This window comes from Bactrocera latifrons, unplaced genomic scaffold (assembly GCF_001853355.1).
Source record: "Bactrocera latifrons isolate USDA-ARS-PBARC rearing strain unplaced genomic scaffold, ASM185335v1 scaffold_4, whole genome shotgun sequence".
In the NCBI taxonomy this organism is placed as follows: domain Eukaryota; kingdom Metazoa; phylum Arthropoda; class Insecta; order Diptera; family Tephritidae; genus Bactrocera; species Bactrocera latifrons.
The window spans coordinates 2,757,622-2,781,964 of record NW_017537045.1 but is presented as its reverse complement, the minus strand read 5'-3'; the positions used below and the strand labels follow the sequence as shown (position 1 = coordinate 2,781,964).

Below are 24,343 nucleotides of genomic sequence, written 5' to 3'. Positions count from 1 at the left end.
TATTCTAATCATAACTTCCACAAATATGCAATTTAAATTAAAAAAAAAAATCGTTTAAAAATTAATTAAAAAAACCATTGTTTACATTAAATTCCAGAAATAAAATGGTGTCTCCTGTCATTGGCAAAAAGGTAATAAGAAATAAGTAACTAAAACAACATAATAAAAATTAAATTTATTTAAATTATCTATTAGTTCAAATGTAGACATAAACATTTCCTCCGAAGGGTGCTGCAACAAATTGTACGCGCTGCCACTTCTTCTAACATACAAATCTATTTTCTTAGAAATAGTTTGTATTGAAAAAAAATCCTTGTGTAGTATTTTAAGAACCTTGAAGTGTTTCAGCCACCTATAGGTGTCTGCGCACAGCACAGCATAAAATAACATATTACAAAATATCTTAGGGACACCCGAATTACTGCGCACATTTCCTATTTAAAACTTCATCTAGGCCACTTATCCTTTTTGGTGCCATTCATTTACATATGTATTTATGTATGTAAATGCATTTTACTTTTTGTCCTTGTATCGTAAATGTAAAATCTAGTTACCAACAATGACGAAAATAAGCCATACACACATACATACACAGTAGTGCATTTTACCTACCAGGTAGTTTACCTGGATTTAAAAGTGAGTAATATTATATGTGAACCAGCGAGGCATATGAGAGTTTGCAAACAGTATATGGAAATTGCAAATACATTGCGAGTATATATTAATATAATTGTTTAAATAATGTTAATAATTATTTTAATGATAGTAGTAATAATAATTTTGAAAAACTGCAATTACATATATATGTTTCGTCCTGTTTGTTCTCTTTTCATTTCATATATAAAAAATAAATAGAGGTTTTTTAAGACAATACAATCAAAAGTTTTATGTTAGACGAGGGGTTAGACGAGGGTTATACAATTTAATTAAAAATTGCATTTTCCAAAAAACTATTTTTAGTTTGTAATGCAATTTTTGGTACTACATTTCTGGTATTTGAGCTAAAAACTTGTTTTGTGTCCCGTGTTTGAAATTAAAATTTTAACATTTATTTCTAATTAAGATTTTCGAGATTAAAAAAAAATTACTTCAAAAGTTAATTCAATTAATTTTTTTAAGGCATTCTTTGCAACCCTGATTGGGTATTATCAAAAAAAAAGTTGATAACAAATACAAGCACTTTTATACAAACAAACTCTATTTACATATGAGTCCTACAGTGCTTATAATAAACAGCTGATTGTCAAAAAAGTAAATAAACACAAATTTGAGAAATATCTCAAATAAATATTTGCGTTCCGTTTTACTTTTGTATAAATTGATTTAAATAAGTATCTTGCTGTGAACTAAAGACATTAAGCAAATATATAACTTTTATATTTAATAATTGCTTTACGACGCTCATAATTTTTGCAAAGGTTTGTAAATAATACATTACGAAGTAATTGAATTAACATCTTTTGTTTATAAATCCGAAAACTGTTAAATCCAAAAGATCTGTTTAAAAATGTTACTTAATCGCGCATGCTTGAGGAATAAGTTTGAAAAAATACATCGCTACCTTCATTTCAATGATAATACACAAAGTGATTCGAATAATAAGGCATTCAAAGTTCAGCCTGTTCTTGATCATTTAAATACAAAGTTTAAAGAGCTTGGAGAACCCTTTGGAATTTCATTTTCTGTAGACGAATCGATGGAGCAGTTTATACGAGGAAAACCAATTCGCTATGGATACAAAATTTGGTGTATGACTACTTCAGAAGGATATTTGTTGAACTTCGATTTGTACACCGGAAAAAGCATGATTCGATCTAATGAGCCCTTAGGTTAATCTCCGCCGCGCCCACATCTTTTAAGACATTTTTTTGAAAATTGGAAATTACCCTTTTAATATCATTACAGACGTCTGCTTAAAATTTCTGTAGTTTATCATAGCAGGTTTTAGCTGTGAGCAGTAATGGGTTAAAAAAAAATTAATCCCAAACTTTTAAGTTACAATTAAAAAATTAAATTGCTCTATAATTTATATTTCTTCACCACGTGTTCTACCATTTTGTTATCTTCTCAAATAAAAATAAAAAATTAACTTTCACTTTTAAATGCCCGAACAAGAAATTGAAAATTTAATAAAACTCCGATTTCGGACTAAATCGAAAATTAAAATTTTAAACCAAATTTTTTAACTAAAACTACTAACTTTTGGCGGTGAGTTTTGCCAACTTAATAAAGAATAAATAATAGCTCAACAAATATGCACAAAAATAGTAACAAGTAGAGTTAGCCAGAAATAGTGTTGCATATTTTAAAATAAAACTGTGGAAATTTTGATACACAAATGCGTTACTTATAATCTATGTATATCTCTAAGAACGTAAAAAACAAAAATGAGGCGACTTAAGACGTACTTAGTTCTCATTCAAAAATAAAAGTAAAAAAATAAAGACTACCTAAGAAATATATTTTATTCTCACGCCTTGTCGCCACAGCTTCCCATTTTACGTATTTCCTTCCAGCACCTAAATGTATGCCGTACTTTCACAGCTCTCAGCGCATGGTTTTCAGTTTTGCGTAACGCGCAATTCGATGCGTTTCTTAAGCGATTCGAATGTCTGCTGCATGTTACGCATTTGAAAGCGTATCGATGTGGTGACGTCACGTTGCAACTGGTGCACCTCGCGTATATTTTGTACCAGATGATGATATTCCGCTTTGACCTCCTCCATGGACTCGAGCAGTTCCATGACACAAACGCCATCAACATCATCCAGGCTGCTGGTGTGATCCAATGTCGTTTCGACCTCGTGCAATTTGTGTGCCACCGTATAGAGTTGGGTGCCCGCGTGCGCGACCTTTGTCCATTTTATTGTAAGTACGTGCGACATGAAAGAGAGTAAGCATAAGAGCATTGAGTAAAGCAATATGATGTTGTGTACACATACATATACATATGTATGTTTGTTTGTATATAGCTATACAGTAATTTAAACAGCAACAATGACGATATTAAATATTTGAGGACAATATCTGCAGAGGGCATGATAGTGTGCGGTTGTAGGAAGTAATGAAGATAATGCGGTTCTTAGTATGGGTGCGGTAAAAATAAATAAAAGCGCACAAAACTATGCATTAATAAAGGCGAAGAGGTCACGAAGTAGGTCAGCAGATATAAATTTGAAATGAACCAGAATATCACAGTAACAATAAATGTAATCGTATGTACTTAAAATCAAGCCATAGTTGCAATAACTGTAAATGTATATACTTAAAATCGAGTAGCGTATATATTTACCGACTTTTCCAGCTCGCTCATATCCTGATAGCCCTCCATTTCTAATCCTAAGCGCGTGTATGCAGGCTGCGACGTGTTGTTTATTCTTGTTTATAAATTTTTTTGTTATTGCTTTAATGTGTCATAAAAACAGATTTCGATACACTTTTCAATAGCTGCTGCTTTGAAATTATTTGCGATTAAGCACAATGATGCTTATGTAGTTGAATAATATAATTTTCTTATAATAGAAACGAGACGGTTAATAGCACTATTATGCTTAGTTTAATTATTTTGTTATATACCACACTTAAATATGTATATAATTTTAATTTAAACACACTTTTTCTTCTCTTTAACAATTTTTGTAATACATAATAAAGAATTATATAGATAATATACTTTTGTATTACTATATTTTTTATTATATTTTCCTTATCCGTTGCACAGCTCAGCTACGTCGCAGTCTTCAAATGTTAATACACGTTCCGCCCAAATGTCTATGCTATTTATACCAAACAAATACTTGTTATCCTGCCACAACAATACACAGCTCTCCCAAAGTTTAACATCACAGCTGCAGCAGCATCTCAAACCCCTAACCTATGCCAATAAACTCGCACAACTTTCATTTCATCATGCCAACAACTACTAGGCACAACACAAATACATATGTACATATGTATATATAACAAACATCTTCACACCAAGTTTACGAGCTGACTCGACTCTATATTACCCAGCGTTAAAAAACACAGCTACTTCCACATTGTGCCACCCACCCCTTATAACAGCGCGCATTTCTGAATGTAAATATAAAATACAGTTCCGTTCTCTCTGTTATTCTGTACTTAACACTATGGTACAACGTGGCGTATGCGCAACATTTTTCTGCGTTGGTGTTGTGAGTACACTTGTGTACATGCACAAACACTGTGTATGGTATTTTTCCGTCATACCTTTTTCACATCTGCTGTGCTTATACAACGTTTATAGTAGACATACATAAATGTATGTGTGTGTATGTACTCTGTGGTTAGTCAAACAAGGAAATACCATTTGTATTACTGGATACGCTGCCATGTTTGTCTGCCATTTTAATGGACGCATACAGAAGGGAGACAGCATTGACAAGCGCTTTAATGTGTGCATGTACATATGTATGCGGTATGTTAAGCTACAAATCATGATAGAGCTTCTAATGCTTAGATAAGCCATGCCACAAAAAACGCTATTTTTAAATGTGTAACCAATGTTGGGTTGCGCTAATTTCCGGGTATTCAATAATTTGCCAGCCTATGATTAAAGTGAAAGCTTTCCGAATATACATATGTACATACAAATAACGGTATATATGTAGAACACAAATGTATTTTATATAGTTTAAAATTAGAATTTTAAAATTAGAAAATATCATTCATATGCAGATGTAGTTGAAGTTTAAAATTAGAAAATTTTAATATTAGAATTAGTTGTTTTTAAATACATATGTATGTATATGTACATATATTAAAAAAAGCATTTATTCACAACGATATATTATTAAATATATATTAAAAAAAGCATTTATTCACAACGAGCTGCTTAAATTAATTATGGATTTCGAAAAAAGAGATAATTATATTTAAATTCCCAAAATAATATTAAATAAAAAACTTACTAATTAATTCATAGTTTTATATCAAAATTAATAATTAGAATTTCATAGAGAGTTTCCAACAAAAACATAAATAAGAAATCCGGATAGACGAATGCCTAAGTACTCTAAAAAACTTCCAAAACCAGGGATTTTGTAAATATTCATTGAATCGAATATTTCAATATCAAGAAAAGCTAAGCTAAAACTTCTCATAAACTAATGTCTGATTATACATAGTATGCAAAATTTTAAAATCTGTAGAGCCTAAAAAGCTTTCGAGAACATCTAAATGGTAATAATATTTTGTCTATATTAATACAGAATTCAAACTTTACGTAAGAGAGTTTTCGAAAAAAATAAACAATTTTCAAAAATTTTAAAAACAACCGTATATTCAAAAATTTCAACAAATGAATAAATGTCTATAATTGAAATTAACGGTTACCCCTGCTAAACGGATTCCTTGCGGGTCAACGAATTTAGGGATCTAAAATTAATATTAACGGGATGTGCATTTTATCACTTTTTTTTATCAGAAATAGCAGATAATTTGTGTTTAGATATTTAAAAATGCGAATAGTCCCATTTAATTTTTAAAGCAAATAAATATACTAGAATAAATTAGAGCTAATTTTATCAAATGAAGAACAAATGAAAATATAATATATTTAAAAAAAACTCCTCAGATCTACCATACGCTGGCTTGTGACGTCATGTGACGAAGTAATGGCTATATGAATACATGAACTCTACTACACTACATCACTATGGCTGCATAAACAACTACAACTGTTAAGAATTTTGGTGGTAAAATTCACAGGACGCTTAATTGCGTAGCATGATGTGAACAGCACATTTTCACAGGCGGCATTTTCAGATGATGAGCGCAGAAATGTATGCTGTTACCTCGTCATTAGGCGGCGGAAACTATGGGGTGGTGTTACAATGGTTGATGCCCATTTTTATGGCCTCATAGGTCAGTGTTATTGCGCAGGAAGTAGCTAAAAAGAGAATTCCGTGACAAATTGAGAGTACAACAAGCAAGATTACATAAAGTGAAAGAGTACAGAACTGTTATTGAAAGCAAAATGTTAAGTAAAAGTATATGTTTTTTTAATAATACAGATCTACATACCTATATGTAAATTTGTATAAATGAGCAAACCAATTGTGGCATATTTTATGAATTTTAACATACATTATGCTCTTCACACTTCTACAATCTTGCTGATTTGAAGTTAGAAGTGTCATTCACCTGCAAATAATTACCATATGGGATAAAGTAGTATACATATGTGTCAACGACATGTGAGTGTTAAAAACACTTGCTTTTGTTTACATAGAGTGTTTGCCACTTCTTTTATGAGATTTACTATTTGCTAATTCAAAAAGTTTCGCTTCCTGTCAAAGCTATTTTAGAGATAAGCAAGTAAAAGTGAACAAAAAGTAAGTTAGTGAAAGGCTATTTGGAACAATGAGTAGATAACATATTAACTTTTTGAAGTTCTACATACATAAGCACATATACATACATATGTTTTTATAAGTGGTGGTGAGCAGTTGTCTTACTGAGAAGCATTTTATAAAGTAACGTACTCCAATTTGCTGACACAAAACAATTTTTATTTTCACAAAGAAATCTTAAAATTTATGCTTGAACTAACATTACTTGACTTGGACATTCTCCACGTTGCTTAACGATTTCTGTTGGCAAAGTTTTCGAGTATAATATACGTTTAAGCTATATACAATATGTAGGTTAGTCAAATTTTAGAAGAATTTTTAAACTTACCCACCTCATTACTCGAACATATTCCATCGATTCGCAATTATAGGTCATAACTCGCTCCATTTTACTCCCGTTGGGATATTTAGGAATCCAAGTAGTGCCTTAATGAGGTCCTAACTCGCAAAGAACTAGTTTAGACTAGGTCATCATGAGGTTCTTAAATGTGATAGATTTCTTACTTTATTTCTTTGTTGATCATAAAGTGTAGACTGTAACAGTGCAACTAACAAGTTATTTTAGATATTTTCTTCTTAATTTAATTAATTTTACTCACTTCAACATTTCAACAATCGTTTCAGAAACACATTCCAATTTGAAAAAAAGGGAAGTTCCAGTTGAATGGATTAACGCAGTTGCATTTCCGTTTATCAAAGTCGCAAACCTACAATTACACCTTTTATTTTAACAAAAAATTTTATTTATAAACCATAGTTTTACTTAATAATAATGATATGCGAAAATTTTAAAACGAGATAATACTTTAAATAAAAAAAAAATAATACTTCAGATCATGTTTATAACATATTAAAATTAAAAGCAAATATATTTGTCTGATGTGGCAACCCAATGGAGCAGCTGTTTGCTAATTGTCAAAATTCTTATCAGCGCTTTTGTTTTGATGCGCACTTGTCGTTGCTTTTGTTTTGATTCTGTGATAGCTCAGCTGTTCATAAAATTTTATACGTATTTGTGGTGCTTACTAGTTTAATAAGTTTTAATTTATAAAAAAGTGCCTTCTAACGAATAAACACATGGAAGATTAGCGTACCGTTGTTAGCTACAAAATAGTTGTAGCCGCCGCAGTCTCATAGCATACATGCATGTGTAAAACTATCTGCAGTTCTGTAACATTTATATCAATAAAGATAATAAATATGTGATAATGATAAAGACGGTATCGGTAAACAAAGCAAACGATAACGTTAATCAACAAAAACGCCAAGAAATAAAAAGAGAAATAAACAGAAAATATCCGCAACTGAATCTGTTGGCACTTTTTCTAAAAAGGCATATTAGTACATGTTTGTCTACCCGCAGTCTACCATTAATTCAATTGGCGCAGTACTACGCTTAACTGCAGTTTCCATGCAGCTCAAATATCACTGCCATCTAATAACTGCCGTCGGCATGCATACCATGCGACTATCGGTAGCCTATATACGAAGCCGGACTTCGTCGAATGCGCATACAATGTTATTGCCCAGTTCCGTTTGCCTGTTATCAGCCCCTTTAACAAGAGCTTTGTCGTCATTGCGTTTATTAGCGCCGACGCCGACGCCGACACCGTTGTTATTGTGTAATAGAAATTTTAGCATGAAAAATAAACATATTTGCACAATTGACAGTTCATATCGCGAGAACAGTAAAATTCGTTGTTTTAAGTACGTTGTCTCGTCTCTTTCACATTTGCAACAACCCTTTCAGCTGCTAAGCGATTGTCAAAGAGTGCAAAAGCAAACGCAAACGCGTTTTATTTCAACTACAAGTAAATTGTTTAAGTACGTTATGATTATTGTTCATGAAATATTGTAAATAAATGTAAATCATCAATAAAATGTTTACAGACAAGAATCGGGTGGAAAAGACATGGAGGTGCCAGAGGGTGTATTCTGTGGTAGCGTTGATCGCTTCAATGGTGTGCTTGTGGACTCGGAAAAGGAATACGATGAAGCCACAGATTTTGAAAAGAAACTACAGAGTAAGTAGACAAAAGGTCGAATTTGAAAATTTTTTTGTATATTAGTATTAGGTGTAACAAGTTATTTGCATTTTACTGCGGTACTTATGTGAAATATATAGTATTCACTCTAAAATTAAATGGAAATCAATACTTGACTGAACTTAATAATCTTTAATTGAATTTGGTTTATGTGAAATAGCACAAACTAGTAAATTTGTCACGATAAATTAACCAACAATAAGCTATTTAAGAAGAAAACATTGATCATATGTGCCCTCTGAAAGGTTAAATAGATAGATATGTACACTTCTACATACATAAATACGTTTGTTAGAACTACTATATACTATATCAAATGCTTTCCATTAACTTGTTTGATACAATATAAGGGTATATTTAATTACCAAGATAAGCAATTGTAAATAACTTCACATACATTCATGATAATAAGTGCAAAGTTGCATAGATACAACAATTCTTATTACGTATACAATACAATATATTATATGTACATACGTACTATTACTAAACTACTTTCGAATTTTAGTAAATAGCTTTGTAACAAGAATTTTCATATATTTGAATATTTATTATACCCTCAATAGGGTATATTAAATTTGCCACGAACTCTTTTACACTCAGATCTAGGAATCAATAAAATATTTCATGTATAGAAAACTTTATTATTTGACAAAATGCTTTCACGAAATTTTAGTATGAGGCGTAATATCTTAAAAATTGTTCAGATCTGACCACTTTACATATAAACTGACTACAAACCATATCACAAATAGCGACATAAACTTCGAATATGTTTTTTAATCGGACCAGAAAAGCATCTGTAAATTGTATTCTAGCATAGAGGAGCCAAAGTTAACGTTTTTTCTTGCTTTTTGTTATATTTCTTCCTTAATTGTTAATGTAATGTTGCTAATGGCGCATAAAATAAAAATATGTTACAATCAAACAATTTGTTCAATAAATATTTTCTTAAAGAATCTTTGGACCACTGGATTTCCATTAAACGGCGCGCCATATGGTTTACATTACGGAAAGAACATGCAGCATGGGTGCCACATTTAGCAAAGGTTTGAACACACTTAAAACATACATAAGTATGCATGTAAAATATTAACTTTTTTATTATTATTTTTCACTAATTTCTGCCATTCTCATTTGTAGGCCGGCTTTGTATTCCATCATGTGGACACCACCTCCTCTTCGCTTGTGATGTATCGCTGGCTGCCAACCCACGAATCTGCCAATATACCAACATTTTGCCATACAATGCTTGGTGTTGGTGGACTTGTTGTCAATGACAACGATGAAGTGTTAGTTGTTAGTGACCGCTATGCATTAATCGCAAATAGTTGGAAATTGCCCGGTGGTTATGTGGAGCCCGGTAGGTTTTGAAAATTTTAATTATTTAAGGCATATTCTTCTAATGTTTAACAATTATAGGTGAGGAAATAGTAAATGCAGCTATACGCGAGGTGAAGGAGGAAACCGGTATCGACTGTGAATTCCGTACCGTTATTAGTATACGACATTCACATGGCGGAAACTTCGGCTGTTCAGATATGTACGTAGTTGTTGCTTTGAAGCCACTCAATCGTGAAGTACATAAATGCGAACGTGAAATTGCTAAGGCACAATGGATGCCGGTTGAGGAATATTTACAACATCCTGACGTGCATGAGACAAATCGTCACTTTATGCGCACCTATTTGGATTATAATAAACGCAATATACGCTTTACCTATGAGCGCGCCCAACATCGTGTGCTGAAACGCGAGTACACATTGTTCTATATGAAACCGGTTGAGGAGAAAAACGAAAGTTGAGCCAAGTAGTGGAATTTTTTTTTTTTTGCATAACAGCACTTTCCATCCTTCAAAAGAAAATTTAAATTTGTGAGGTTATATAGTGTATAATTTTTAGATAACGGAAAATCACAGTTAGACCAGTGAACAGACAACTGTTGGTTCTAGTTTGTTTTATGGTTAAATATAATAATCCACAAAGTGGCCTTTCAGAATAAACTGAAATAGTTTTGATTACACAATAAAAAAAACTACGATGTGTAAGTGACAACTGGTACAAATAACTTTAGTGAAAGTTAACTTAGCTCAATTAAACTAAAAATAATACCCAAATTACAAGTAATAATAAAATCACCTGCGATAACATGCACCAAGAGGATCTTTTTTTTTAATTTTTTACACATTTTGAATGTTTAAATGTTAGTTTCTTCCATTTTCGTCGAGGTTCTATTTTTATATTTACGATTTGTTAAATAGTTACAATAAAATTATAAGAAAAAAATTATATTTTTTTATTATTAGGTGGGGCATTGTAGAAGCGTCTGTTTGTAGTTGTGTCGGATGTTAGTGTAGTTTGACTTCTATCTTTCTGGCAAATGGTTGAATCAAGTGTCAATAGCGATTTCGGAAGAAAAACAACTATTGGAAGTTTGCAGGTCTCAATGCGAGTATGCATAAGTGCCAAAACTTTTTACACATCTACTTCTCACCAAACAGCTGATCATTTGTCGGAATCGCCGATATTGGAGCTCTATCACTTATTGTTGGCATACAAACTAAACGATCAAAACCGTTATTTTGTTTGGAAAACTTCCTTATATGACGAGATATCTTGAAGAAAAATAGATTATTTTTCAAGGCAACGGTACAAACTTCAAACAAATTGATTGGGTCGAACTACTATCTTCACGATATTTGGCATATATCATTGTTCAAGTCAATGGAAGTATATCTCTGAGCAAATCGTTTGGATCGCACCATTAAAGCATACGTTTGTACTGCCATCCACACTGAACGACCAAAACCAAGTACTTGGCTTTTTATTTGTGTGTTTTTTTTTCTTATTTTTGTTTGAAATTATTTCTCCCAATATGCTTACATGTTAAAAATGCACAGCTCAAATAAAAATAAATAAATATATTTCAACACATTTATATTAATAAAATATTTTATATTACATTGTATATTCTTTATGACATGCAGTTTTATTGAAAAATAAGAAATTCAATGAACTCATATGAAAACAAAATGCAATGTTTTATTTTAATAGAACTAAAAATATCCTTTAGACCAATCTTACGTAGTCCTTAAGTTTCAATAAAGCTGCAACTGGCTATATGGATGGTTCAAAGTCTCAAGTATTAATATTTTGTGAATATATAACAATATTGCAACTGAATAAATATACACCAACTACCCTATTTGAAAATAATATTTAATTTTTATATAAATACAGCATTGAATTATTAGTGAAATTTACTTTTAAATAACACGAACCAAGCAGTTACATTACCTCAGTAAATATTTTATTTTTTTAATTTAACAATCGCTTACAAACTAACAACTAATAGACAAATTATGTTTTTTTATTAAGGAGGTTTTAACAGCTTCTTTATATGGCAGTAGCAATTTTATACTAGCAAGAAACGGCTGGTCTATCCGCTTCTTACGCTCTCTTCTGCTGGGTTTTTGAGTTAAGAACGTTTTTCAAGCAGAAACTTGGCCAGTTAGAGATTGTAAGCAGTTAAGAAACAAACCTATAAAAACTAAACTAAACGGCTGATTTTGACATTTTAATACAATTTGGAGTCTAAACAAAGTAGAAATGTAACAAATATTTATATTCTCTGACCCTCTTTGAACCACGATTCAAGTTTTTTACAGGTTGTGTTACTACGGAGCAAGAAATAACTTTTTTGATTTACAATCTATTCGTATACAGTTATTACTAAAAACAAATATATTTTTTGCTTGGTTGGAATGTGTAAACAATTTTTAATCATAAAAAACAGCTGAACATGACAGTATGTGTTAAAAATGCTTAACACAACCTTATACATATAACAGAATCGTGGGTTGATATAAAGTAAAAAAAGTATACAAATTAACAAGATGTCATACCTACTGATACTTTGAACGAAATGTGAATAGTGCTTCTTACTCATTAACGCAATTTTTTTTTTTGCCTCAGGATCTAACCGCTTTAATAATAAGTCATGTAATGAATACTTATAATTCTAAATTAATAAACTATACAACTAAAATTAAATTGCATTAGAGGGACATGATGCTTGTCTAAACGCGCTGCGCATTAGCACTTGTGCTAGCGTAGTGATTTTCATTGCATTCTAAAAGCAGCTGATAACTACGCGAAAAATGCGTCTGCGCAGCAGCTATTTGTCGCGGATTTTGTTGCTGTTGAGCGCTTTCCTTCAAAGCTGGAAATAAATATTTTTACTATGAGTATGTTTTTTTTTTAATTTGCACGTATTGTTTACCGCTTTTCAGCTTTCCATTAACGCGCATAAAATTTGGTGTGAAGTAAGCTTCGCTGGATTCTTTTATGTTTGACCAGTTTTCATATTTGGTTACTGGAGAGCGTCCCAACAACGATTTGTGTGTTTTATACATATCTGCACTCTCTATGAAACGCCGCGAAGGAAGATATCTTCTATGAGCACGTGTGAAAGCAGGCGATGTTAGCACATTACTGGAAGCTGGGCGTATACCATTCGGCGTTAATGCTCTATTTTTGCAAATAGTATTGGTTTGTGCATCAACATTTGCGTTTTCGATTACGCTGTCACGACTGCGCTTACGACTGTGAGTTCGCTTTACCTTGCTGGCAGTATCTGGCATAATAAAAATCAAATAAAAATAATAAATTACAAAAAAAAAAAATTAAATTAAAAAATAAAATTAAATTTAAAAAAAGTACAAAAGAATAATTAAAAAATTTTAACAGCCACAAAAAATTAAATAAAAAATATAACAATGAAAAAAATTAAAGGAATAAGTAAAATATATAAAAATAAATTATAAAACAATTATTATACATTATACTTATTATTTATGATTGCAAATTTAGTGGTGTTCTTACCAGTATCAGGGCAGTGTGTTTCAGTATTAGCTGCAGTTTGATGTTCAGTGGTACTACCAAAGTACAGAGAGGATTTGTCTGAATCCTGTGAGCTGGTGACACTGTTGGTTGTTGATTCTGCGTCCTGTGCTTCCTCGCCTTTTTCTTTAATTGTATCAATTAAATTTACAGAACTTAATCGTCGTCGCGTGCGTTTCGCGATGCAGCTTGTATTTAATGGATCCGATTTCACTTCAATCTCGTCCACATTTTCAACATTGCTATTTTCGGTTTGCGTATGTTTAGTTTGCGGATTGGACTTTACTTCATTTAACAGTTGATAGAAGTAAGTCATTAAACTATTACCATGATTGTCACCATTTCCAATCTGCTGACCATTTTCGTTTTCATAGCATTCAGACTTAAAGAAGGTACTGCTTTGGCTCGGTTGGTATGAGTTGTGTGAGCTTAAACTGATGTATTCATAGGTATCATTATCTTCACAAATATTTTTCTCCTCTGATTTAACTTCGATTTTTTTCATGGATCGGCGACGGGTGCGATTCGCTATACAGCTTATATCTAAAGGATTTTTTATTTTCTCATTCGTTTGTTCTGTGCTACATACATGGTTCTTCGTATTATCGTTAGCTACGTCATTGCCGTCATCATATTCAAATACTTGACAGCATTCGGAGGACTTATATGAGGCTGTGGATTTATTATCCTCATCAATTTGATCCTCACACGCGGGTATATACGTCGTAACATATTTTCGTCGTGTACGTTGTGCAACGCATGAAATATTTAAAGCATAATTTTCTTCGCTGTCCTGGTTTTCTGCACTATTAATGGCTGCGTCGACAATTGTTGCATTAACATCAAGCACTAAAAAATTTTATTTATTTTTTTTTTTATACGCAAATAGAAATAATTTAAACTACCTTTGTGTTCGTCTGCGTCCTGCATAATAATGACATTTTCTTGCTCTTCAACAACATCCACTAGTCTTTCATCAGCGCTGCACAAATAAGCAAGTTGCATTTGGCATTCAATCGTAGTATCATCAGAGTAATTCAAACCGTCATCAAGTTTAATTATGTGTGTTGAATTTTCATTTTCAATATATGCTCGTTGAATTATTACATTATCAACTTCATCCTCACTAATACTGCCACACACATCTATATCTGAGTTATTATCTTCGCTTTTATCTGCATCATCACCGTCCGTTGCTACTATAAAGTGACGGTGTGTCTCCATAGCTTCCAGGCCACTATTAGCATGCAGTATGCTTTTGCAATTGTCACATTCAAATGTATGGCTGCGTTGTGGGGTGCAATGAAGATGCATTGCTACAGAACCGCATGTTACACAATAGATGAATGGATTATTTGAGTTTTGCGCTTGACCGCGTCCCTTTGTGTTATGGCAGGTTTCGGCCGCACATACACTGGGTCGCTCAAGCAGTTCGGCATACGCATTGGGAACCATCTCCCACTCTGCATCTCTATAACCAAAAAATAGAAAGTTTTATATATATTTCTTAGCTTGCATAAAGTAAAGAAACGGCCACCTACTTGTTTTGCACGAAAATACCACTCAGCGACATATTCCGCTTAAAATCTGTGCTATCATTGCAAAGCGGACATTTAAAAAAATATCCTGCATTTTTAGCAAATTGTTGTAGACAGTATTTGTGAAACCAACCATTCCGACAACATGGTGCACGTATCATATTGACCGCACTGAAGCGAGTGCTTTCATTGAAGATTTTTTCAAAGCATATACAGCATTCATCGTCTTTTTTTGGGCGATAATTAACTTTGCGTACATGTCGATGGCAGAAAGAACGAAAACTATTAACAAATTGATTCATGGCCCCATTTTCTATGCCACAAATCATGTGAAAATTTAAACGACAGCGCCTTTCACAACATCCTATGTTGGCCATAACTTCTCCGCAATAACAGCATCGCTGAAAGTAAAAATAATATATTATGGTTTAACGATTAAACATATTTTGTGACACTTACAACAGTCGATACTCGTTTTTTTTCTGCCGCAATATCTTTCGGTAGAAATCCCAAAATTCCTTCCTCATCTTTACCATTTTGTATAATGCCAGAAGATAAATACTAAAGTAATGAAATAGAAATTGATTAATGTAAAATCATTGAAGAAAAGCAAAATATTATAATCAATAACAATTAGATTTTGCATGCACATAACCGTGCTTAAACTAACCAAGCAATTGGTATGCACGCCTTTTCCTTTTTTTGTCAGAAACTCGCCATATTTAATACTGTCACGACGACTTGAACCGCACAATTCGCACTTCATACTTACATTGAACTTCAAATTTAATACATATATAAATAGTATAAAATGATATAAATTTTTATTACACTGAAAATGTTGCCCGCCGTTTTTATGTATAAATGACAAATGCCAAGCTGCCGAAGTTAGCTGTTGTTTTCATAATGCCAACTTACCGTTCCAACAAAAACAAAATGGTTACTTAAATTTACAGTGCATTTGGCATATTAACAATTCAACAATATATTTAAAATAAAATTTATAATTTATTCACATTTCCCAATATTTTAATGCAATTAAATAATTTCCTGAATATTTATTAAGTTTATTGCCAAATATGATAAACAGAAGCAACTCTGTCACGCAAGAATGTGCCACAGCTGTTCACTGCTTTGATTGTCAAAATAAAACACTTATATGTAGATAAGTTTTCATGGTTTTTTAAGTTATTTTTATTTCATGATAACTTTACGATTTTCATTAAAAAATTTAATTATTCAACTTTTTCACTTGTATTATCGAATTCTTTCTCGCCGACACGGTTAAATCCAGAGAAACGTATAATTTTTCCTTTATTAACGTTCAATTGTGTAGCGTATTGCTGAGCGGGTGTTAATTTAGCTTCCTCTTCACTCTTATAACCATAATACTTTGCCCAATCATTTCGTCCGGTATAGACCATGTAGCAGACAAATCCAAAAGCATTCCATGCGAGTAGCGCATAACCGATACTTAGACGTCTTTTCCACAATAGTGCACTATCCTCCGTTATGGGATTTGTATGCCTTCGTACCCAACGCCGCAGCCATTTCAACTCAAAGAGTGCCATTACTTAAAAGATGAATATTTTCATTTTATTAAAAAATATACACTTTTTACTTCTGTTACCTCAAATTGGAAATCGACAAATAAATTTAATGGACCCGTTCGAAATCAGCTGATGTTATCAAACACATTGATGCATAACCCAACAAACGCAAAGTGATTATTCTAAGAATATTATGTTGAAAAGTTTTTTCTTTTATGTCGATTGTACTTTAAACATTTTAAAACGTTATAGCATTATCTTCTTTCTATATAGATATATTCAGCTTTCCTGTTTATATTTTCATTTATAACTGCAACCTAATAACGGAAGGAACGGAATTCGCTCTTTCTGCTATTATTTTGGATTTTTTATTTTTTCTTTTGTGGTAAAAATATTATAGTACATACATTAACGATATCTGCTCTAATTCTGGCATAATTGCTGGGTACAGATTGAACGCCTTGAAAGCTCTACTATTTTACCAACACTAGCATATCCTTGCGTATTTTTCATTCCTTTTAAAAAACATCTGATACGGCAACATTGTTTTTAATTGACGTCGTCATACGTTTTTTGTTTATTGTGGAAATTGGAATTATTCTCCAGCAGTTCTCTTATTATACATTTATCAATTTTTGATTTTTTTTTGCAAAATTCTTAATATAACCACAAAAATAAAATACAATAAATAATTTCATATAATTTAGATACAGAAATTTAACAAGTGTTTCCAATACAATAATTTCCTCAGCTCCTAAGCTCAATTATAATAAGCATATATAACTCAATATTGGAAATTTATTAATAATAAAAGAGTGCAAAGATAAAATCTATTTAGCCAGACCACTTTCCAGTCAGAGAGCAATAAATAACTTAAGGAAAACGTATAATTATTATTTTGTTATGTGTATAACAATAAAAGTTTAAAATAAATACTTGAGTAGAAATAAAGAAAAGTTGGCGGTTAGTAACCACAAGTGTAAAGAAGCTGTAACCAATCTAAGGCCTGAGTAATTTTGCATATGAAAATGCTTCCGCGGCAGCAAACCGCACAGCAACAGCAAACACAATGTAAGAATTTGGATTTTCGCAAACGCCAAATAGATACACTTAAAGTATTCAACGACAAGTGAGTTATAAATTTATACTTCTTTATGTTTATTGATACAATTAAAATATTTAATAAAATATTTGCTTTACAGTGTTGTCGAAGTGACAGAACAAGAAGAGTATTGTATACATTTCGAAACGTGTGGACGTACATTAGTACTTGCAGTCCAACTCGGCGTGAATTTTCCCAATGAGCGACCCAAAATAGTTATATCACCAACTGTACAGCATCATTGGGTTAATGCGACGACGGGTGAAGTTGAAACGGCACCTGGTTTACTCAATGTAAGTATTCGGTGTGCTTAGAGTTTGAAGGACCCTTTTTCATATTAAGCTATAACCTCTATTTCAAATCTAAAAGTAGCGGTCAAGGATGCACTGGAAATATTTAACAGTTCCTGCTTGTTTCCATAAAACTGATTGACAGTTGTTTGACCTTCATATTAACGATTTTTCAGCAGAAATATTTTGCCTGTTTTTGTACGCATTCAAGGTTCTATGCGCGCATACTCATGCGACTATCAAGGATAAGAAGCCAATACTCATACGTATGGCAATATGTGTATATATTTGCAAGTATAATATTAATAAGCATACATGATGCTGGATTAATCATACATGTATTAGACGTTTTTTCACGTGCAGATTTCCGCTTGTTTTTGTTGTAATTACCGGCATTCGCATTTTTAGAACGTTACATGATGCCATGATGTACAGAAAAACGCTAAAGTATCTCTACATTTGCGTAAAGAGTTACACAGTTTATTGCGGTATTATATATTGGACCGGGTTTCCAGGCTTAATACACATCAACAAAACATAATATAATATATATACATTACTTTTCTTTATTTCCAGTACTCTCCACATTCTGATCTGGGCCGCGTTGTGCAGGCCATTATACGCGAATTCGAGCGCTTTCCCCCACCCATTGTAAATTCCGGTAGCCCCATTAACATACCAACGCGTGCGGGCAACGCCAACGCCACAGCTACGCCAACAACAATTGCCGCAAAATCATTAGATAGCAGTAACGAGAATTCGCCATTGGATTCGACAAAATCATGTAAACTCAATGAAAGCAGTTTGCCAAACCTATCTACATTATCGCTAGATGAATTGAAGCAGCTCGACAGTGATCCGCAATTTTTCGATGATTTCATTGAAGAGATGTCTGTAGTGCAGCATTTGAACGAAGAACTTGACTCGATGATCAATCAAGTGGAGATAATATCACGTGCGTACGGGATATGTTTTATTCAAATTACAATAATAATATTTTTTCAATTTCGTATTTATAGGTGAGAATGAATCTAAAGAAACACATTTGGTCGAATTAAAACGAAAACTAAGTGACGATGTTACAGCGCTTAAAAATCTCGGTGAAAAGTGTGATCAACTGAACAAAAAGTACTTAAAGAAGTCAGAGGAATACGCACCGCAACACATACGCGTAAATAATTGTTATTTTTTGTATACCCTGAATAGTGCATATTTAGCTTACCACGGAAGTATAAGTTGGTATTTTTATTTTTATAAATTTTTTATTTTATTATTTATTATTTATTATTTTTTTAAATTCATTATTTTTTTTTTATTGATTTTTATACATACTTATATTAAATATTCCGATATTACATAGCCACGCAACTCTTACTCTATGCTTACTCTATAGGAATTGCTGCAAATTGCCGCCTCGAATGCGGACAGCGAATGTGATCGACACGTAGAGCAATTTCTGAACGGTAAAATCGATGTGCAAACTTTTTTAAATAACTACACGCATTCGAAGAAAGTCAGTGCCGAGCGTAAGGCCAAGGAGGAACGCTTGGGGCATCAGCTGACGGCTTTGGAGCGCGCCGCTATGTAAGCGATGCAAATTTGTATTAAACATGTACTTGCCTGCAAGTGATTTAGCTTTTATAAGGCATATGGCAGTTATATAGCAATTATGAATTTTGCGCAAACTATTTAAAGTTATCAGCGCGAAATTGCTTTAATTTATAGCTACAATTTTTAACCAAATGATCTGCATATAAATTTGGTCCAACTGTATTTGGTGTCAAGTAATGTCATTAGTAAAACGTCAAAGTGCGTGCTGGTGTCCAACTCATGTAAACAAAAGCAAAAAAAAAAAAAAAAAAAAAAAAATTAATTTACTCTCAATCATAGTCAAGCAGTAAAACTACACCTAAACTTAAATAAGTTAGATTTTTTCTTGTGAAGAAAAATACAAATTAAGTATAATATATGAAAATCGAAAATATTTTTTGTTTTAAATTATTGATCCGCGGAAACGAATTCCATTGCTTTGACTAAGTAATGACTGAATAAATCAAATAAGTTGCGCGAAATTGTGAGTGCGTGTGCCACCCCGCGTTCTGCGCTCGTAAATAAGCGCGTTGATGCTTACATACATACATACCAATATTGTGAGTGAATTACATTTAATTTCCTAAATTTGTAAAAAAAATTAAAAAAAAAAAAAAAAAAAAAAAAAAAAAACAAAACAAAAAAAAAAAAAAAAAAAACAAGAAAACTAATATATTGTGATTTCATTAGCAAGTTAGTAATAAGTAGAAATTATTGGCAATAAGTGTATATTTTATTTATTGCAATAAATTGAATTAAAGCCAAAATACTAACTAATTTGTTGTTATTGTAACGAGGAGGCGCTACGATTTATAACTAACATAAAATATATTTTTCCGCGTGTCTGACGGAAGCGTTTGAAATATTAACACGCACATGAAATAACAAATAATCTTTATTTGTTAAACAAATTTGAGAAACCTATGACTATAGATCCACCTCTGTTTTTGTTGTTTGAGAAACCTATGACTAAAAATATATATAGTATGTACATATATGAATGACTACTGTAAAATCCACTTCTGTTTTGGAAATGGTGATAATTTCTTTACTGTTGTTGTAGCGGTGATCTAGACCCTGTTTAGGTAGCAAGGCGCAAGTCTGTTGTCATCAAAATCATCTAATGGTCCAGGAAATATGGTGTTTCGTGGTCGGATCATAAGGCCTCTAGGGCTATGTGCACTTGCCCAAACGCAGCACTTAAAGTGATGCTGCAGTTCACACCGTTCCTTATAGTAATTAATCAGAAAGCGAAGTATATCATGCTGCTCATGGTGGTAGACGGGTATGAAAAAGGGAAGGTAATTTCGTCTCAACAAATGGCGGTCTTAGGTGCAGATACACCAATGGCTTTTCTTCTAAGAGACAGCGTTACAAAAAGGGTAAACTTCACCAAAAAATTTAAAGTTATTCTCGTCAGTAAGGTTAGCTTCAGCCTTTCTTGACCTTGATCTACTATTCAGAGGCAGCATAATTTAGTGGTACACTAACGGCTCGAAAACATCGAAAGTTATTGGTGCTAGTATTGTAGGACCGCACACTACAATTTTTTCGGAGCTTTTTTTAAGCAGAAGCTTTTGCTAAAAGTCAGTGGGCAGTACGCTATTCATGGAGAAGTTAATAGGAAGCTGGACAGCCTCTCAGTTGCAGTACATCTGATTAGGGTGCCACGGTATAAAGGCGTAGCCGAAAACGAGCTGGCCGACTGATTGGAACCCTATATTGTGGTGGAATGGAGGAGAAAGTGGGCAGACAATTCCCACGATAGCTGCCTCTACGCTACCGGAATTGACCAGAAGCATGTAAAGCTCGGCGACTGTTAGAAAATGACAATCATTGGGACGAAACTATGGAGGAAGCTGTACAATGCCGATAGTCAGATAAAATAAGGGAACTTTACGCTACGCTTTTATCTTCTTGCGGTCTTTCTAACCTGAAGATATTTAACATCAACTGCAGCAAGTACACACATATATTACTTTCAATGAACATATCTAAAATAAAAAGAGAATAATAAGCGAAAACAAGGTTTTTACGATGGTTGGAAAAAAATTAGATGATTTTGGCATGTCGAGCCATCGACGAGACAATATGGATAATTTTGATAATGAAATTGCACGTGAGCTAGATTATGATTTCATAGCACTTCCAGAGCAAAATAATGTTTTCAATAAAGTTTTACGTAAAATAGATTCCGGCAGTGGTGGACTCTTCTTGCTCGACGCACCAGAAGGAACTGGAAAAACGTTTTTGATTAAATAATAAAAAATAATAAAAAATAGCAGTTGCTTTAGCTTCATCAGGTATTGCCGCGACGCTATTTAGCGGCGGTCGTACGGCACATTCCGTTTTAAAATTACCATTGAATTTGGCACAGTAAGATTCGCCCATCTGTAATTTTAGTAAAAATAGTTCACGAGGTAGGATGCTGCGAGAATGCAAACTTTTAGTGTGGGATGAAAGTACCATGTCTCACAAGAAGCCTATAGAAGCTTTAAACTGGACTCTCCAGGACTTTCGAGATAATACAGATATAATGGGAGGCATGGTAGTTTTATTGGCTGGTGATTTCCGTCAAACCCTCTCAGAATTATTCCCACTGAACTTCCATTCAAACTTAGAAGGGTTCAGTTTCCCGTCAAGCTTAGCTTTGCTTTTACTATAAACAAGGCACTAGGACAAACATTACAGGTAGCAGGAGTTCATTTAGAAAATTCATGCTCTCTCATGGCAAACTTTATGTAGCCTGTTCACATGTATCTAATGCCCAGCATTTACACATATTTGGACACGACGAGAAAATTTATAATATTGTCTACAAAAATATCATAGATTAAAACTTTGTATTTTATTTTTTTAAATTGTTAGAATTCAGAGTTATAAATTTTTGTTACGGTGAAATATATTTTCATATTTGTTGTTGCAGTTCAATACGCATATTTTAAGGTGTTGAAACTTCAATGTCTGTAGTAATTTTTAAAAATTGTTGATCTCAGCCAAGCAATAAAATTTAGTTATCATTTTGATTTATTTCTATTACTCGTATTATACTCTTACCCTTGATCCCTCATACTTATTTAATGGCTCCACTGCGGGCGAAGCCGCGGGTAAAAAGCTAGTATAGTATATATGTATGTGTTTTTTAATTCGGAGTCCAAACTGGATAATCAGGTGTGTATGTGAAGAATGCTCTGAACAGTCTGGAATCGCGAGGCAATTTGCGCTCGTCGCAAAATTGGTCAATACAAGAAATAAACGTCTCGAGATCGTTCAGTTTGCATGGCCGCTATATGCTTTACTGGTCCGATATCAGCGGTTCGAATAAGCAAAATCTTGAGAAGAAAATGACGGCTTAGTTCGCGTTTATAAGGACAGACATTGCTATTGCTATTTCCACTCAGTTCGTCATGCTAATCATTTACTTATGCATAACTGCATATATTTTCTATATTCTATTTGTTACAAAATAACCTTGTTCTAGGTATAAACAGCTTATCAAAAATATATTTTAAATTATTTAAATTTAACGATTAAAACGTCGATTATATGCGACCTGTAGTATAGCCGCAACAGTTTCCAAATTGGCAGCTAACTTGCAGTGGAGCCCCAAAGAGAGTAACAAGTACACAATGTCGTTTTCCACAAACGCTGAGAGAATATGGAGCAAAAATCACAAACACATAGGGAATATGAAAATAGTACCCGCTTCCGACTACTCACTCGCTGCTTCAAGCGATTTGCAGATGATAAGCGCAAACTGCGCAATGCTTTACAAATAACAACAGCAGCAAATACAAATTGTTGGCGCTCACACCGTGGACTCCATGCCCACAGCATAAGCCACCACAAACAACAGCAGCGTTGACGCTCACTTACATATTGGAGCAACAGCAACAATACTATACATACCTCTAATAAGAGCACACGAAATTGCTGTGGAAAATCCGAAAATGTTCGACGTGCGCACAGTAACGAGCGCTTTATGTGGCGACTGGACGAGTTTAACGGCAAATGAAAACGAAAAATTGACAGTTACGCCTGAAAAGCGAAACGCGAAACACGTCTGCTCAACGAAACGGAAATAATCGCAGTGCAATAATAAAATTTGTTGAGAAATTGTGATTTTTTGCTGTTACATATTAACCGTTAAGTGTGCGAAAACTTTGTAAATTGAAAACGAAAATAATTGTTGGTGTTTAAAGAAAGCTGTCTTGAGTTGAAGTGACGTACGTGCCAACAACAAAATTGTAAGTGCGCTGTGTTGTTGCCAAAAATATGCTTGCTTGTAAATAGTTACATATATATGTATGTATGTGCGTATACATACTTATGTATGTACTCGTATGTAAGTCAAAGTGGGTGTGCAAGTGTCATTATCCTTACAACAATAACTGCAGTTGAAAAGGCGAGAAGCAACAAAAAACGCAAGTGCTTGTGTACGCACTTATAAGCCCATACATAAGTGTCATTAAAAGTTGAAAAAAATAACATAGAATACGAACAACAATTTTATAAAAAACTACGCAGCTGCAATATTTTGCTACTTTTCTCTTTTGTAACATGCGTTGTTGGGTTTAAAGTGCGAAATTCTACTTGTGGCATACATATATATCAGGCATAAATTAAAGCTTACGTGCATACACAATACATATACTATTTATGTTTATACTTAGGTGTCATATTTTCTCTCTAAATATGGGATTTAAGTTTTTGTTTTTTATTAATTATTATTAATTTTTAAAAATATTTATATTTTCAATTATATGCAGTTACGGACAATAATGTATATACGTAGCATTAATTTTCCGTTCTAAAAAATTTTTTCAATATTTTTTCTTCACAAAAAGAATTTTAATTCACTTTTAAAAATATTTATATTTTCAATTATATGCAGTTACGGACAATAAAAGAGAATCATACGTAGCACTAATTTTCCGTTCTAAAAAATTTTT

General features: G+C 32.8%; 6 protein-coding genes across 8 annotated transcripts in view; 3 read left to right on the top strand and 3 right to left on the bottom strand.

Moving 5' to 3' along the window:
- Nucleotides 1-2,196: 2,196 nt before the first annotated feature.
- LOC108972402 lies at nt 2,197-3,569 on the bottom strand. The gene is made up of 2 exons (XM_018938962.1): nt 3,293-3,569; nt 2,197-2,852 (listed from the first exon to the last, which is right to left on the bottom strand). The coding sequence occupies exons 1-2, from the start codon at nt 3,329-3,331 to the stop codon at nt 2,562-2,564; spliced, it is 330 nt and encodes a 109-aa protein (XP_018794507.1). The 5' UTR covers nt 3,332-3,569; the 3' UTR covers nt 2,197-2,561.
- A 3,773-nt stretch (nt 3,570-7,342) lies between these two features.
- On the top strand, nt 7,343-10,577 carry LOC108972395 (nudix hydrolase 2). The gene is made up of 5 exons (XM_018938952.1): nt 7,343-8,198; nt 8,265-8,398; nt 9,377-9,468; nt 9,563-9,782; nt 9,842-10,577. The coding sequence occupies exons 1-5, from the start codon at nt 7,720-7,722 to the stop codon at nt 10,222-10,224; spliced, it is 1,308 nt and encodes a 435-aa protein (XP_018794497.1). The 5' UTR covers nt 7,343-7,719; the 3' UTR covers nt 10,225-10,577.
- An 859-nt stretch (nt 10,578-11,436) lies between these two features.
- On the bottom strand, nt 11,437-15,951 carry LOC108972475. 3 transcript variants are annotated; one of them, XM_018939082.1, is made up of 8 exons: nt 15,778-15,951; nt 15,530-15,637; nt 15,319-15,420; nt 14,863-15,260; nt 14,227-14,792; nt 13,304-14,170; nt 12,702-13,055; nt 11,437-12,641 (listed from the first exon to the last, which is right to left on the bottom strand). In XM_018939082.1, exons 2-8 carry the CDS (start codon nt 15,623-15,625, stop codon nt 12,499-12,501), a joined length of 2,526 nt encoding a protein of 841 aa, XP_018794627.1. In that variant the 5' UTR covers nt 15,626-15,637; nt 15,778-15,951; the 3' UTR covers nt 11,437-12,498. The 3 variants fall into 3 exon arrangements, with proteins under 3 accessions (XP_018794627.1, XP_018794625.1, XP_018794624.1); XM_018939080.1 differs by having other exon boundaries at nt 15,691-15,779; XM_018939079.1 differs by lacking the exon at nt 15,778-15,951 and having other exon boundaries at nt 15,530-15,735.
- An 84-nt stretch (nt 15,952-16,035) lies between these two features.
- Nucleotides 16,036-16,724, bottom strand: LOC108972477. Its single transcript, XM_018939084.1, has 2 exons — nt 16,490-16,724; nt 16,036-16,432 (listed from the first exon to the last, which is right to left on the bottom strand). The coding sequence occupies exon 2, from the start codon at nt 16,428-16,430 to the stop codon at nt 16,095-16,097; it is 336 nt and encodes a 111-aa protein (XP_018794629.1). The 5' UTR covers nt 16,431-16,432; nt 16,490-16,724; the 3' UTR covers nt 16,036-16,094.
- Nucleotides 16,725-16,835: 111 nt separating this feature from the next.
- LOC108972476 (vacuolar protein sorting-associated protein 37A) lies at nt 16,836-19,686 on the top strand. The gene is made up of 5 exons (XM_018939083.1): nt 16,836-17,538; nt 17,612-17,804; nt 18,378-18,756; nt 18,821-18,972; nt 19,195-19,686. Exons 1-5 carry the CDS (start codon nt 17,432-17,434, stop codon nt 19,387-19,389), a joined length of 1,026 nt encoding a protein of 341 aa, XP_018794628.1. The 5' UTR covers nt 16,836-17,431; the 3' UTR covers nt 19,390-19,686.
- Nucleotides 19,687-23,408: 3,722 nt separating this feature from the next.
- The window catches only part of LOC108972492 (probable protein phosphatase DDB_G0282105), an 84,474-nt gene continuing 83,539 nt past the window's right edge, over nt 23,409-24,343 (top strand). Inside the window, exon 1 of the mRNA XM_018939108.1 lies at nt 23,409-23,638. The gene's annotated coding sequence lies outside the window, so the exon portion shown is untranslated. The remainder of the gene's footprint in view (nt 23,639-24,343) is intronic.